The sequence below is a fragment of the Phacochoerus africanus genome, chromosome 11 (assembly GCF_016906955.1).
Source record: "Phacochoerus africanus isolate WHEZ1 chromosome 11, ROS_Pafr_v1, whole genome shotgun sequence".
Taxonomy (NCBI): Eukaryota; Metazoa; Chordata; class Mammalia; order Artiodactyla; family Suidae; genus Phacochoerus; species Phacochoerus africanus.
This window is the reverse complement of record NC_062554.1, coordinates 81,219,940-81,236,857: the sequence shown is the minus strand read 5'-3', so window position 1 is coordinate 81,236,857 and position 16,918 is coordinate 81,219,940. Positions and strand designations below refer to the sequence as shown.

Sequence of the window (16,918 nt, the reverse complement as noted above, 5' to 3'; positions counted from 1 at the left end):
TATAATTTAAAATTCTTTTCATATATGTAGCTTTTTCTGTTTTCTCATCTTCAAAGCTGTTTAGTTATATTCTTCAACTTCTTTTTTTCTGGATACAACTTGCCAAAGGCTATTTGTTTTTTGCAATAATTGTTGAGATTTGATTTTCTGTTAATAATCTGTTTATAAATTTTCTTTGACTTTTTGTTTATTTGTAAGAATACTTTATATATTCTAGCCATTGACCCTTTACTTAATGTGTATTTGAAATTATCTTTCTTATCCCTGTAGCTTGCCTTATCTATGGTGTCTTTTTAAGCAGAAATATTAAAATTTTATATAGTAAAAAATTAAATAATGCTTAATATTCTGTATTATTTTAGGTATCCAAATAAATTATAAATTTCAAGAATGCAGGAACTGTGTGATGACTTCTTATTACTGCTCTTAGTATAGTGTTATACATGTAATAGACATTAAATGAAGGAATGGATTACTTAATTTTAAATACTGTGGGTAGAGCAGAACATAAACAAAATTATCAACTAATATTTTTTTCTCTCTTTGTTGTTTAGATACAAATTGGCAGCAACCATCAACAGAACATTCACCAATTGGTACAAGCTTTATCCACAGCCCTGCAACTATCAAAAAGTTCTTGGATACAACCAACAACATCTCATACTTACTAAAATCAGTTGCCCCTCGAATGAATCATTCAAAAAAGCCTATTTCCCATCAGATATCAGGTTTTGAACATATGGTTCATACCCTCAGTACAAAGCTCAGTCTGGAGGAGTTGGAAGTTCCTACAAACAACCATAGTTCTTTAAGCATTAACCCAAACAATTCCCATGGTGATGTAAAGGATATTATCCAGGGTACCATCCAAACAGAGGCAAGTGGGTATAATTCTCAAACTAACAGGTCTGCCCAAAGTTACACACAGTATAAGGATGGGTTTGTGTCATCACTTACTAGAGCCATCACTAATTTGCCAGAAATGCCTGGATTGACCAAAGCATCAACTTGTGCTGAATCCCCCTGCTTTTTTGGTGTTTCCTGTGTGCCAACTACAGATGGTCGTTTCCAGTGTGGACGCTGCCCCTTTGGATATTATGGAGATGGTGTCAATTGCAGAGGTAGTGTGAAGACTCTTCAAAAGATACAAAGAAAACTATTTAGTCCACATTTAAGCAATTAAGCAGATGTGATCTAGTTATTAATTTTCATTCACTCCATTTAGTTCACTAATTTCTATTCATTTATTATTTGTGTATATTCACTTCATATTTCAAAAAATTAGTATGTATGTTTCTGAAATTTTTTAATGTTAATATTAAATAACTATATAATACATTATTAATATGTTTATTGAGTACCTACTATGTTCTAGGGTTTGTGGAAATATTCTATATCAATTATGTGATACAATCCATAGAGACCCCATATATCAGTTGCTATTTTTCCCATTATACAGAAAAGAAAGCAGAGCCTTAGAGGGCTAACTGACTTTCCTGGCATTAAGCAGCCAGAGAAAAAAATAAGGATGTGAATAACATGGTGGCCAGGGTTCTTTTCTGCTCACAGTGGGCATTTAGCACTTTAAATTACTAATTCTGGCAATTTCCTTATTAGATTTCTCTGTAATTCCTTTAGTTCTTGAGAATAAAACAAGTTGGGCATCACTTAAATTTTGAAAGTGTTTCCTTTTTTTTACAATCATCAGCATTGTTTTCTCTGATGCATAGTAAACTTCTAGCTTTGACAACACAGAAGCTACTTTTTGTTGTTGATATTGTTTTGTTGTAGTGTTTTGTTTTGTTTGAATTTTGATTTGTTTGAGACCAACTTAAGCAACAGAGCTGATGGTGGGTATGTTCATTTGTTTGCAGTTACCTAGAATCTTATTGTTATCTCTTTTCTGTAGGAATAATGATAACTTTCAATAGTTACATGTTTGTAAAATAAAACCCTTTATTATTAGCAAATAAAGCAAAATAACCTCACAAATTTCAGTTACCTCAGAAAGTGTTAAATGCCCTATAGCTAAAATATATCAGGTTGTTAGAAGTTTAAGGAATACAAACCTATAAGCTAATGATATGTTCCTGGCATCTTACTCCTTGACATTCTGATTATCCCTGCCATTCACCAACATTTACCTAATTAGAATCTGAAATTGTATTGCTCTTTGAAAGACTGTAATCCCATTTATGATTAGCAGCCACCTCCAACATCATGTTTTGCTATGGGAACCACATATGGTATGTTTTTCATTTATCTCAGTAATTCTAGTAGTAAAACAAATAAGAGGAAAAATAATTTTATAGATGTATGCAGTGGTTATTGTTTAATAGTAGTGTCCAAATTTTCAAATTTCAGAGAATTTTATTTGTGTTATAATTAAGTCCATGAGCAATGTGCATATACTGTTGTCTATAATTTGGCCTTTTTCCCTTGATTTTTTGCAGCCATTTGTAGACATCCATGTGGAAAAAACAGGGAGTGTGTTGCTCCAAACATATGCAAATGTAAACCTGGCTATTCTGGTTCTAATTGCCAAATTGGTAGGTATAGCCTTCATTAATTTGCATAATCAATCATAATTTAATGATAATTGATATTTCTAAACCATGAGCTTTATTTCATACAGCTGTATGTCATCCTGATTGCAAAAACCATGGAAAATGTATTAAGCCTAACATTTGTGAATGCCCCCCAGGGCATGGTGGAGCAACCTGTGATGAAGGTGATACTTCAAATTAAAAATTAAATAATAAAACCAAAATAAAGCAATATTTTCTTTAAAAACTTAAAAAGATAATCCAGTTTTATTGTGTAAATATTAATAGATACTCATTAATGCTGGTGAGGGAGTTCAAGTTTGTTAATGATTATTAAAAATAATTTATCTGAAAATTTGAAAAGCTTGAATTTACAAAATCAGAGAGCTAAAGTGCAATAGTTTATTTGTCCTTGGTAAAAGTATCTTTAGAATTTTTTTTTTTTTTTGCGATTTAGCTATATGGCATCATATTCCTACAAATATTTTAGCTTCAAACAAAGGACATCTGCTTGTCGAATAACTTGTCAAGCATGGTTCCAAGGAACTATTAAATACCAAATAATTAGAGAAGATATAAGGTAGTAAGAAGAAACCTAAAAAAAAGATTTCTTCTTAAATTTTATTGGAATATAGTTTATTTGCAATGTTTTGCTCAAAACAATTTCTAAAACATGTCTATAGCCATATAATTTTATTGTCTTGGTTGAAATATTAAGTGGAGAGTTTAGGAAATGGCATGCCTTAAATGGATAATATTTCAAAGAAATAAATTTGTTATTTTTAAGTAATATTTTAAAGAATATATTTTAGTAGATTGTGGGCATATATATTTTAATAGATTATACCACATATAATTATTAACAGAGAGCCATATTAAATGTCTTCATAACAAGGCAAGGTACAAATTAACAAGTTATAGTAAATACAGAGTGAATTAACAGAAACATTCAATATTAGTAGCATAGGAAATGTAGAAGTATTATATTTACAGCGCAAGCATGCATATATTCAAGTCTCATTCTTCAGAAGAAACCTAAGATCAAATATTTCCATCAAGTTAACTAAAAGTTTTATAAATCGAAACATGCTGTTTCCAGAGTGTGAATTCATACTCAATGCCAACAGAACTAAATTTCATACTAAAATAGAACTGTTTGCTACAAATTGCTCTTACAAGAAGGTGGTGTTGGGGCTGTGCTTCAAAAACATATACTGACTTTTTCTTAATTAAAAGCTGACTTGACATAATCTGTGTCTGCAGAGTACTGTAGACCACCTTGTCAACATGGTGGCACCTGCTTGGCTGGAAATCTCTGCACTTGTCCTTATGGCTTTGTAGGACCAAGGTGTGAAACAAGTAAGCAAAGCACCCTTGCAGTCTAACATAATAAAACTGCTCCTTTGAGCAGCTGATTTCTTTAATGCTGAGACAAACCCAAACCCTAAGTGAAAAATATACCTTCCTGGAGTTCCCATTGCGGTTCAAGGGAAATGAACCCTACTAGTATCCATGAGGATCCAGGTTTGATCCCTGGCCTCCTCAGTGAGTTAAGGATCAGGAACTGCTGTGGGCTGTGGTTTAGATCACAGCTGCAGCTTGGATCCCATGTCGCTATGGCTGTGGCGCAGGATGGCAGCTGTAGCTCCGATTCGACCCCATCCTGGGAACTTTCATATGCTGCACCTGTGGCACTAAATATATACATATATGTGTGTATATATATATATGCGTACATACACACACACATACCTTTCTGGCTTATTATGACAATTACCATTCTGCATACCACTAGAAGCACTGAATACCAGTACTAAGATTAAGAAGCTTGTTCTTAGAAGCAACTCTTTTCTTGATGCTATCCATGACCATTCCTTTGAGACAACACGAATTCTAATTATTTGACGTGTATGTAAATTTATCTCATTTAATTTATGTCTATGATTACTTTTAAGTAACTAATAATTTTCCCAAATAGGCAACTCTTGTTTACCATTCAGTTCAATGGTTTTCTGCTTTTCCCATCTCTATTCACAACAGCGACAACAAAAATACTGGATGTGAAAACTGGAAAACATTTAAAGCCACAAGATAAATTGTTTTTATCTTTCTATTATTCATTTGAGAATGTTATTGGCAGTTATGAGCAATTATATAATAGCCAATAATATGACCAATTCCAAGCCTAAAGTACCTCTTTTATTTTTATCCTATGACCTTAGTGGTTTGTAACAGGCACTGCGAAAATGGAGGCGAATGTCTTACACCAGATGTTTGCCAGTGCAAGCCTGGCTGGTACGGACCCACCTGTAGCACAGGTAAAATTAGATTTTCAATAAATATATTAGTTAAAAGAAATTTAAAATGGACCAATGTCTTAAAGACTTGCACCCCAAAACATAAAACAAATCTGACAAGATTGGTATGAAGTTTATTTCAGACAGATTTTTGAAACCATATCTCTCGTCTTCATTCTTTTTGTTCTTATATTAGACCATAGAATGTTTTCCAGCCTTACTATTATCCAACCCAGCTAATATTTTCTTTTTTAGGACTTTATTTTTCCCTCATCTATGTGCCTTGTGGTGGAGAGAAAAATATCTGTATTGCACATACAGGAGTCTTTCAAGTTTTTTTTTTTTAATCACAACATAGACATTCTATTTAATTCAACATTTAAGCAAGTCCAAGTTAAGTAGACATCATAAGGTTATTCTTGTATTTCTCATAGTATCAGGCTTACTTCTTTGGCAGTGTTATTTGCAGTTAATCTGTGTTTAATTTAATCCATTGTGATCAAATGACTTCTCTCAACAGAAATTTAATTTATAAATTATAGCATGACAACTATGTGTGAAGCACGATGCAAGGGGAAACAAAGATCAATTTGATTTTTGCCCAGTTTCAAGCAGCATATCATTAGCGAGGGAAATACAGGATACTATTATAAAAAGACTATGATACAAGATGAGCTGTAAGTAATGTAATGTGTACACAGTTACTTGCAAGCAAAGAAAAGAAAATTAATTCTGGCAAGTGCAGTTAGGAAGAAAATTGTGTAGACTTTGGAGAACTGGTAAAATCTGGGTTAAAAAAATGGAACTTGGGGGTGACTTTCAAAATGGAACAAAGGTAAAGAAGGAAAAACAAAGAATGCTTTTGAGTGTGCTAGGATTGAGTGCAGTGTTCCTATTTGACTTGGGAAGGAAACTTAGAGGTACATATGTATTTGAGCAGATTGCAGACTCTCCTGTGTGTGCTGTTGAATTGTCTTCTCCTAACTTATGGTCATGTTTCCAGCTTACCAAGGGCATTCTGAATTCTAATCATAGCCTCTACATTCTTAGCTTGGTAATATTTGTAAACTTAATGAACAGTCTTTCAAAGCTATTATCCAGTGATTTCACTCTTATGTTTGGCAAAGTCTAATTAATTATAGGTTATGGGTTTTACACGCAGTAAAAATAAAATATTTCATTATGAACCATTTTGTACTTCAGTGCAGCTTTCATTTTTTAAATAATAAAACTGTTATGGTCTTTCTCCCTCCTGCTGTTCATTAGCTTTGTGTGACCCTGTTTGCCTTAATGGTGGTTCCTGTAATAAGCCAAACACTTGCCTCTGTCCTGATGGATTCTTTGGTGCACAGTGTCAGAATGGTAATTATACTTTCTTTATAAATAAAAAAAAAGCAAAGGGAAAGCTAGACATAAACAGAGCTCTGAGTAAACACGAGACAAGCTTCAAAGGAGAAGATGCTATTTACTGTTTTTCTCTATTTCTTATGCTGTTGCAGTTTTGGTCACAAAATGACCAGTTCATAGAAATATATGAGTTATTGTGTAAAATATTTATTTCTTCAACATATCTTAGGCTCACAACTTTGGTACATTGGTAGTACCAAGGTGTGAGACACAAAGCAAAAGCAAATTTCTCTTGCAATCTTTCATGTGAAATGATGTTAGTTTTGTTGCCTTCTCCAAAAACTGTTTGGTTTACAGTCCATCTAATGCCCACTATTATTATCTCTCTTGATTTAGTATCATTAAGCACTTATGAAGAGCCAGCTGTATACAGCATAATGCAATGTGATATGGGGACATAATGACATATCATTTTCCCCTTTCATGGCATGTTATTTTAACACTTTACTTCATAGACTTAATGCTATTGGTTATTTTCAGAATAATGGGCATGACCTGAAGCTGAACACATAGGCATGAAATAATTTCAGTAAACAAAATTTAAAATGTATTTTCTGCATGTTCATATTTTTTAGTAAACATAGAGGAGGTTTGTAATATAAAAAGTGTCAGACTATGTCATAATTTAACTCCTAAAATACATGCTTTCTTTGCTGTGTTACACTTTGATTTACAAAACTATTTTCTAACTTAGAGGTTGGTCAGAATTTTGAGACAGACATTGAGGTGAAGAACCCATCACTCTAACACTAGATATGTAATTATATGAAATGAATTTTTCTAATTCAGATTTCTGTTTAGAAATTAGTTTGCAAAAATTGAAAGTAAAGACTAATTAAGGCAAGTCTTGAAAACTAGGAGACTGACTAAATGCATTTTTAAGGGTTTTGGGTAGGGTTTTGAGTAGAGAGTGTAGAAGAAATAAGTTTATGTCTCTTATGCGATTTGCAGTAGATGTAAGATACAATAAGAAACATTCTTTTCTAGGAGTTCCCCTCTTGCCTCAGTGGTTAACGAATCCATGAGGATGCGGGTTCGATCCCTGGCCTTACTCAGTGTGTTAACAATTCAGCATTGCTGGGAGCTGTGGTGTAGGTCACAGATGCAGCTCAGATTCCATGTTGCTGTGGTTGTGGCATAGGCCGGCAGCTGCGGCTCTGATTTGACCCCTAGCCCAGGAACTTCCATATGCTGTGGATGTGGCCCTAAAAAGAAAAGAAAGAAAGAAAAGAAGAGTTCCCTTCTAAAATGTATATGCCAGTTACATAACTGGGTAAAGGAAGGACTCTCTAAATTACTACATTTAACTAAAAATTATTTTTTGAACATAGGTCATGTTATAGTTGTTAGAGTTAGCAGTCTCTATAATTTCCTAGCTGGCATAGATGTTGGAAATTTACTTGTAATCCCTAGGCCTCAGACTTCTTTACCTGAAAGTGTGAACAAGCCAGTTGCTGTGAAGTACAAATGAGACATATATAGTGGACCACCTGCAAAGAGAGTCAGCACATGGCCAGCTGCCATTAAATAATAGTGTTATTATCATAAGATATGATACAGTGCAGAAGAAATAAAGACATGATTGTTATTTTTATTAGATAACATAACTTTGTAAGCCCAAATATTGGAAAGGGAAGATATACACATTAAAAGCCATTGAATAAAATTAGGCAGAACATGATTAAAAGTAAGTTTGAGGAGCACATGCTGTGTGTTCTACAGGATTTCAAAAGAGGAAGATAGACTTGAGCTGGAAGCGTCATGAAAGAGTTCAACTACTCTTTAAGCAAAACCTAAAATGTGTGGCTGAAGAGGTGACTAAATACATCTTTAAATTTCCTCCACCTCTTAAATGCCACGAGCCCATTCCATACAGAAGGTGAGGCCAGATGACTTGGCTCATTTTGGAGTTCGATAGAAGATCCATCTGAGGCCTGTAGAATCTCATACATACACACGTGAAAGTGGGGCTTCTCCTGAACCTCATTTTCCCAAAATGGGATTAGAGGTGGGCAGGACCAAGCCAAAGTTTTAGGTAATTTCTCTATATTATTTTAAGTATATATACTTTTTTGTATAAATGTAGTATTTATCTCTACATTGAATTTTGTAGAGTAGGTAAGTGTTGATTTTAACAAGACTTCCCATTATAAAAAGCTGTTTTATTATTTTTAAGTTTTAAATTTCTGGAGTTCACATCATGGAACAGCAGAAACAAATATGACTAGGAACCATGAGGTTACAGGTTCCATCCCTGGCCTTGCTCAGTGGGTTAAGGATCCAGCATTGCTAGGAGCTGTGGCATAGATTACAGACGTGGCTCGGATCTGGCATTGCTACAGCTGTGGCATAGGCCATCGGCTACAGATCCAATTGGATCCCAAGCCTGAGAACCTCCATATGCTGTGGGTGTGGCCCTAGAAAGACCAAAAAAAGACAAAAAAAAAGTTTTAAATTTCTAACCACAGGTCTTTCCCATAGTTTTTTCTTCTTTTATGACTTTTTAGGGCCACACCTGCAGCATATGAAAGGCTAGCAATTGAATCAGAGCTGCAGCTGCCAGCCTATGCTACAGACACAGCAATGCCAAATCTGAGCTGCATCTTTGACCAATGCCTTGGCTTGCAGCAATAATGCTCAATCCTTATCCAACTGAGTGAGGCCAGGAATCAAAGCTGCATCCTAATGGATACTAGTCAGTTCTAAAACACTAAGCTACGGTGAGAACTCCTCTCATAGTTTTTTTTGTAACAGAAAGGATACATTTTCCCCAATAAATAGAAATAACCTTAAATTGTATAAAGAATAGCATGCAGAAAATGTCAGAGCATTTTTTTCATAGTAAAAAGTACCAATAAAAAATGCCTGGGAGGGAAGTTCCCATGTAGCACAGTGGGTTAAGAATTCAGTGTTACCACAGTTGTGGTGCAGGTTGCAACTGTAGCACGTGTTCAATCATCCCTGGCCTGGGAATTTTCACATCTCATGGGTGCAGCCAACAACAACAACAAAAAAAGCCAGAGAAAGTAAACTCAAGTATTAACAAAAAATCTCAGTCTAAAACTACATCAATCAGAGATGAAAAACAAATAAAAGTAATCCAAATTGGAAAGGAAGAAGTAAAACTATCACTGTTGGCAGATGATATGATATTATACATATAAAATCCTAAAGATGCTATCAGAAAACTGCTAGAGCTCATTAATGAATTTGGGAAAGTTGCAGGATACAAAATAATATACAGAAATCTACTGCATTCCTATATACTAACAATGAAAGATCGGAAAGAGAAATTAGGGGAAAAATCCCATTTACCATCTCATCAAAAAGAATACCTAGAAATAAACCGACCTGAAGAGACATAAGACCTGTACTCTGAAAACTATAAGACACTAATGAAAGAAATCAAAGATGACACAGACAGATGAAAAGAATATAGTTCTCAGAGTTCCTGTCGTGGTGCAGTGGTTAACGAATCCGACTAGGAACCATGAGGTTGCAGGATTCGATCCCTGGCCTTGCTCAGTGGGTTAAGGATCTGGTGTTGCCATGAGCTGTGGTGTAGGTTGCAGACACAGCTCAGATCCCGCATTGCTGTGGCTCTGGCGTAGGCCAGTGGCTACAGCTCCGATTCAACCCCTAGCCTGGGAACCTCCATATGCCGCTGGAAGCGGTCCTAGAAAAGGCAAAAAGACAAAAAAGAAAAGAAAAGAATACAGTTCTCTTGGATTGGGAGAATCAATATTGTCAAAATGACTGTACTACACTACCCAAGCAATCTACAGATTTAATGCAACCCCTATCAAATTACCAATGTCACTTTGCACAGAATAGACCCATTTTTTTAATTTATATGGAAATACAAAATATCCTGAATCTGAGAAAGAAAATGGAGCTGGAAGAATCAGGCTCCTTGACTTCAGACTATACTGCAAAGCTACATTCATCAAAACAGTATGCTACTGGCACAAAAAAAAGTAATAAGACCAATAGAACAGATCTGAAAGTCCAGAAATAAACTCAAGCACCTGTGCTTGATTAATCTATGACAAAGGAGGCAAAAATACACAATTAACAAAAGAAAATCTCTTCAATAAGCGGTGTTGGGAAAACTGGACAGCTACATATAAAAGAATAAAATTAGAACATTCTTAATACCATATACAGAATTAAACTCAAAATGGATTAAAGACCAAATGTAAGACCAGATACTATAAAACTCTTAGAAGAAAACATAGATGAAACACTGATATAAACTGCAACAATATCTTCTTAGATCCACCTCTTAGAGTAATAAAAATAAAAACAACAATAAACAAATGGGACCTAATTAAACTTAAAATGTTTTTCACAGAAAAGGAAACCATAAACAAAAAGACAAACCATAGAATCAGAGAAAATATTTGCAAGTGAAGCAAATGACAAGGGTTTAATCTCCAAAATATGCATCACCTCCTGCAGTTCAGTATCAAGAAGACAAACAACCTAAGCAAAAAATGGGCAGAAGATCTAAATAGACATTTCTCCAAAGAAGACATATAGATGGCCAAAAAACACATGAAGGATGATTAACATCACTAATTATTAGAGAAATGTAATTAAAACTGCTATGAGGCATCACCTCACACAGGCCAGAATGGCCATCATCAAAAAGTCTACAAACAATAAACTCTAGAGAAGTTTTATAGAAAAGGGAACCCTCCTAAACTGTTGGTGGGAATGTAAATTGGTACAACCACTATGGACAACAGCATGGAGGTTCCTCAGAAAACTAAATATATGATCCAGCAATCCCACTCCTGAGCATATATCCAAACAAAACTGTAATTCAAAACATGCACCCATATATTCATAGCAGCACTATTCACAATAGCCAAGCCATGGAAACAATCAAAATTTCCATCAACACATGAATGGATTAAGAAAATGTGGTACATACATTCAAAGGAATACTATTCAACCATAAAAAAGAATGAAATAATGCCATTTGCAGCAACATGGATGTACCTAGAAACTATCACACTAAGTGAAGTTAGACAGTGAAAGACAAACATCATATACTATCACTTATATGTGAAATCTAAAAAAGGATAAAAATGAACTTATTTGCAGAACAGAAACAGACTCACAGACTTTGAAAAACTTGTGGTTACCAAAGGGGACAGGTGGGGGTGTGTGGGAGGGATGGACTGGGGCTTTCATATTGGCATGTGCACACTGAGGTCTACAGAATGATTGGCCAATGGGGACATGCTATACAGCACAGAGGACTCTGCCCAATATTCTGTGATAATCTATGTGGGAAAATACTCTGAAAGAGAATGGGTATGTGTATGATTGGGTCACTTTGTTGTACAGTGGAAATTATCACAACCTTGTAAATCAACTATACTTCAATAAAACAATAAATAAATAAAATAGTGAAATTATCCATTTGTTAAAACCATTCAGTTATACTGTTTTTATACATAAAGTGCTACATTATTTTCACTTACAAATCTATTTGAAATCTGTTGAATTTTTCTTACAGTGCTTAGAAATTTAAAAGGCAGCTATTAAAAATGGATCTAATCCAAATGGGAAATCTGCCTACAAAGGCCATTATTACCAAAATCAGTTCATCTGACATTCACTTTTAAAACACAAACTAAAATTCACTTATTTATCCCTTAAGGAAAATTAAATTTTAAAATTTCTAGGCAGGTTTGCCTATGTATCATTATTTTTTAAACAAGCGCATTTAATTATTATATCAGGAAAAACATGAAGCATTAAAAATCCTCTCATAACAGATGATAAAGATTAACTTCTGAACTCCATGGAACAGAATCATATTCATAGAAGATACTATTACAGTGTATTCAAGATTATCCAATAAATATTCCTAAAAAAGCCAAGGATTTGTTGTTAAAAAGTTTTTTTTTTTTTTTCCCATTTTGATAAAATGGGAAAAGTGGAGTTCCCGTTGTGGCTCAGCAGGTTACTAACCTGACTAGTACCCATAAGAATACAGGATCTCTGGCCTCACTCAGTGGGTTAAGGATCCAGTTTTTCTGTGAGCTGTGGTGTAAGTCACAGATGAAGCTTGGATTCCATGTTGCTGTGGCGGTGTAGAAGGCTGGCAGCTGCAGCTCCAATTCAACTCCTAGCCTGAGAAATTCTATATGCCACAGGTGCTGCCCTAAAAAGCAAAAAAAAAAAAAGAAAGAAAAAAGGAAATGATTTCTTGTCAAGCATTTACAGGAATAGGTCACATATAAAGCTCTGCCTTTGTGACCTCAATAGGTATCCAAAAGTTATCTTAAAAGTATTGTCTAGGTTAAGGACCTGGCGTTGCCGAGAGCTGTGGTGTAGGTCGCAGACACTACTCGGATCCTATGTTGCTGTGGCTGTGGTGTAGGCCAGCAATTGTAGCTCTGATTTGACCCCTAGCCTGGGAACCTGCATATGCCTCAGGTGCAGCCCTAAAAAGCAGAAAAAAAAAAAGTATTGTCTAAACATGTGATAGATTAGTGATTTTATCTAATTTCCACCAGAACAAATATTCTTATTTTGAGATCAATGTTCACTTATTTTCTGGGTTTTGCCCAGGCCATTTCACTCTGCTTCAAAGTATGGTAAAACATAAGATAAGGTTCATAATATTGCAGTATAATACCAAAAGCTCCATTGATTATAAACCACCAAGGCATTTCAAATTGTGCTAACCCACTAGTAACTTACAGGTATCAGCAATGTATTTTAAGATTTAGAAAGGCTGGTTTTAATGACTTGCATTTGTGATCTTTTAATAGCACATATCTCTGCCTTATGTCCTTATAGATAATACACTCATGATGCAATATGTAATATATAATAATATGTGATATTCACAGATTACTTCCATGTATTCTTTTAGCTGTCTGTCACCCTCCTTGTAAGAATGGTGGTCACTGCATGAGAAATAATGTGTGCACCTGTCCTAAAGGATACACTGGTAGGAGATGCCAAAAAAGTAAGATACCACTAAACGTATTTGCCAACTACTGGTAAAGCAAACATACTAAAGAGTAAAAGTATTGACATTTAAGTACTGACATTTCATCCCTTTACACAAAGGTATCTGTGACCCCATGTGCATGAATGGAGGAAAATGTGTGGGACCAAACCTTTGCTCCTGTCCTTCTGGTTGGATAGGGAATCAATGCAACACACGTAAGAGAAATGCTCTTAAAATGCTAAACCCTACAGGAAACATAAAACAGAATTTTAAGACAAAACGCATTTTCCTTGTTTGTTTTTATTTTTTCTTATTTGTTCCTAACTTAGAAGATACCTTTCTGAAGTAGAAGGAGTAAAATGCCCAGTCCTCTGAACTCATTCTTTCAGGTTAACAGAGAGAGGATACACTGTATTTTCCAGTCTGTCCACTATAATTGCCAGGATAAATGACAAGTCTTTAAATCCTTGTCTCTCAGTCTTAAGTAGGAGTGAGGGGTTGGTTTTTTAAAAATTAATGATTTCTTTGCCCCATTTCAAACCTATTCAGAATCTCCTGAGATGGGATTCCACTGCTTGAAAGTTTTGCTAGATTTTGAGATGATGACAGAGCTCCTCATTCAAATGTTTCATTTTTTTCCCTTTTTATAAATTGTTATTTAAAAATTAGCAGATATTATAATGTACTGGTCAAAGTGTAAAATGAGAGGCAACATAAATGTCCAATAATTGGGGGAAAATTAAATCACAGTACATTCGATTAATGGAACATTATACAGTCATTAAAATCACATTTTCTAATAAGTGGTGACACTGAAACATATCCTCGATAAAATGTTAAGGGGAAACATCCCTAAAATCATTGATTTTTAACTGTTTCTCTTTTTTTTCTTTAATGAAAACTTTTATGGATTCTGATAGGATTGGAGTAGTAAATTTTTATTTTTTAACCTGTTTATATTTCTATTTTTAGCTGTCTGCTTTCAGAAATGTAAAAATGGTGGTGAGTGTATTGCACCTGGCATTTGCCATTGTCCTGTCACCTGGGAAGGAGCACGGTGTCAAATCCGTAAGCCTACAGATTTTGTTTTCTATTCCCTCTTCTAAACTTGAATCTATTATAAAGGTAGCTTTAGGAGAAATCTATAAGAGAAAATAAACTTCAGCATGCTGATTCATTAAAAAAAGTTTTAAAAATATAAGTATATCATCCATTTTTATACCCATTTAAACAAAGTGTGGTATATTATATTAATATTTTATGTGACATAGCTCCAAATAATGGTCAATCGGTTTCCATAATTTAAGTTTTCTTAGGTAGGCTGAAGAAAGCTTTTTTTTTTTCCATTTAGAAAAATCTTTCTTTTCCTTCCACTTTTACTGCAATATAATTAACATTAAGCATAGTATAAGGTAGACAGCATAACGATTTGACTTACATAGATCATGAAATGATTTCCACAATAAGCTTAGTGAATATACATCATCTCATACAGATACAAAATTAAATAAATAGAAAAAAATTTTCCTTGTATAAGAACTGTTACGGTTTACTCTCTTAAATGAAAACTTCCAGGTATAATGTATGGCAGTGCTAATATTTATTTTGTTTATATTACATCCTTAGTACTTATTTAACTCATAACTAGATGTTTGTATCTTTTGACTACCTTCATCCAAGGGAAATGGATTACATATTTTGTCATATTATAAGGTAGGTATATATCTATAAGGAAATCACAGAATATATGAAAAAGTTTAAAAAATTAATCACTCCAAATTCCAACACCCAAAACTAGCTTCTCTTATGATTTTAGCATTTTACTATACTTCCATTCAGTTTCAGTCATAAGTTTTTACATAGATAGGATCTCAGGGTATGAAAATCATATGTGTGTGAGTGTGTGTGAATAACCGAATCATTTTACTGTACACATGAAACTAACACAACATTGTAAATGAATTATACTTCAGTTTTAAAAGTTTATGATAAAGAAGAAAGATGTGCTCAAAAAAACAGTAATTCTCATTGTACTGTAGATGTGATAAAATATTAGAAAAAAGAACTATCGACCTCAATTTGGGCTAATCATTCTGGAGAGAGGTCCGTGTGGACCATGAAAAAGAATGATTAAATGCTAAAAAGTACATTAACATGGAAATATGCTCCAATGATTGAGGTACTCTGAGCACAGCTTAACTACGTGCACCCTGTTTCTGCACCTTTATGGGATTTTTCAAAGTCCTCTTCCTCAAAATGCTTCACTTCCATCTGTCCGTAAACTATCCAAATATTGATGACTTTATTTGTTCAAGATGTCTTACAGCCATCTTCTGGAAAACTGTAGTAGTAAATATTCAAACCTGTGACGTCTACGATGTGAACAGGACTTCCTTTTCTGTGGAACATTGTGCATTACACAACCTGCTCAACCATACTCAGTAGCCCTGATACAAACATATCTTCCAATGTTGTATTTATATCAAAGGGAATATTATTCTTGAATTACACAAGCTTTCAAGATGAGCTATTGAAACAGATCCCTCTCCCATGAAAAATAACTATATTGTATATAATTTTATATATGCCTATTTTTTATCAATATTACTTAAAAATGTAATTTTAAAAGAAGAAATTTCTAGTACAGACAGTGTGAAAATCTTTAGGAAGCTTCCAATAGAGTTGTTTCACAGTAAACTTCCATTGACAGTATAAAAAACTGTTTTTACATACAATGGCCAGTAGTAATTGTCTCTTTTAAACTGCTCCTAGAATTTTTATTAAAAAGAAAATTATGAATGCTATCTTATGTCAGTGATTTGAATATACTCTCTAAAGAAAACAAAAAGATATATATTTAAATACTTTAAAATGCAGCCAATGAAATTTTTATTTGCTTCAATAATGAAACCATTGTGTTGAGTTTGGGGTGTTTTGTCTTTTGATGAGAGTTGCAGAAATATGGGTGCAGTTGGCCATTCATAGATTCTTATGACTACTTTTATAGTCAAGTTGCCGAATAGCTCTAGACCACCAAAATATAATGTCACAAGCATTTGTGTCAAAAGATGCTAACTGTTAAATGTGTGTGTTGCAGCAATTTGCACTCAAAAGTGTCTTTATGGCGGCAGATGTGTACTCCCCAATGTGTGTTCTTGCCGCACCGGATATTCTGGAGTCAAATGCGAAAAGAAAATACAGGTATTTTTACATTTTAAACAAAATACATATTAGATATTTATATCTGCCATCTACTCAGACGTTCTATTTAGTAAATTATACCTATCTGATAATGTTATATTTCCAAAATAGAAAACATACAAGGTTTTACTATTTGCTTCTAAAACTAAAAGTTTTGTCATTTTGTGCCATTACAGAATTTATTCTTCAAAATTTTTTACGTGCACTTAAGGAATTTCAGTGTGTAGATGCAACTGTCAAATGTAATGCAGGAGTTCATGACACCAGAACTTAAAGAGAATAAAAATTTCACAGTATGGACTTAAAACACCAATAATTTATATTTAGTCAAGTAGTAGATAAAAAGACCACCCTCACCCCTCTCAAAAAAATTCCCTAGTTTTAAATCAATGAACCACTACTTCATTGATTTGTGAGGGAGGGGTGTTTCTAAACATTTTCAGTGGGTCATATGCCACTGATGCTTTGAATATCCTCATTCATTTCCC

The 16,918-nt window shown here is 34.0% G+C and overlaps 1 protein-coding gene across 1 annotated transcript in view; it reads left to right on the top strand.

Annotated features, from left to right (window-relative positions):
• VWDE (von Willebrand factor D and EGF domains) overlaps positions 1-16,463 on the top strand; it is a 60,979-nt gene extending 44,516 nt beyond the window's left edge. Inside the window, exons 20-28 of the mRNA XM_047754391.1 lie at positions 2,454-2,549; positions 2,636-2,731; positions 3,810-3,905; positions 4,769-4,864; positions 6,110-6,205; positions 13,149-13,244; positions 13,349-13,444; positions 14,202-14,297; positions 16,327-16,463. Of these exons, the coding sequence (XP_047610347.1) occupies positions 2,454-2,549; positions 2,636-2,731; positions 3,810-3,905; positions 4,769-4,864; positions 6,110-6,205; positions 13,149-13,244; positions 13,349-13,444; positions 14,202-14,297; positions 16,327-16,463 (905 nt within the window). The remainder of the gene's footprint in view (positions 1-2,453; positions 2,550-2,635; positions 2,732-3,809; positions 3,906-4,768; positions 4,865-6,109; positions 6,206-13,148; positions 13,245-13,348; positions 13,445-14,201; positions 14,298-16,326) is intronic.
• Positions 16,464-16,918: the final 455 nt, after the last annotated feature.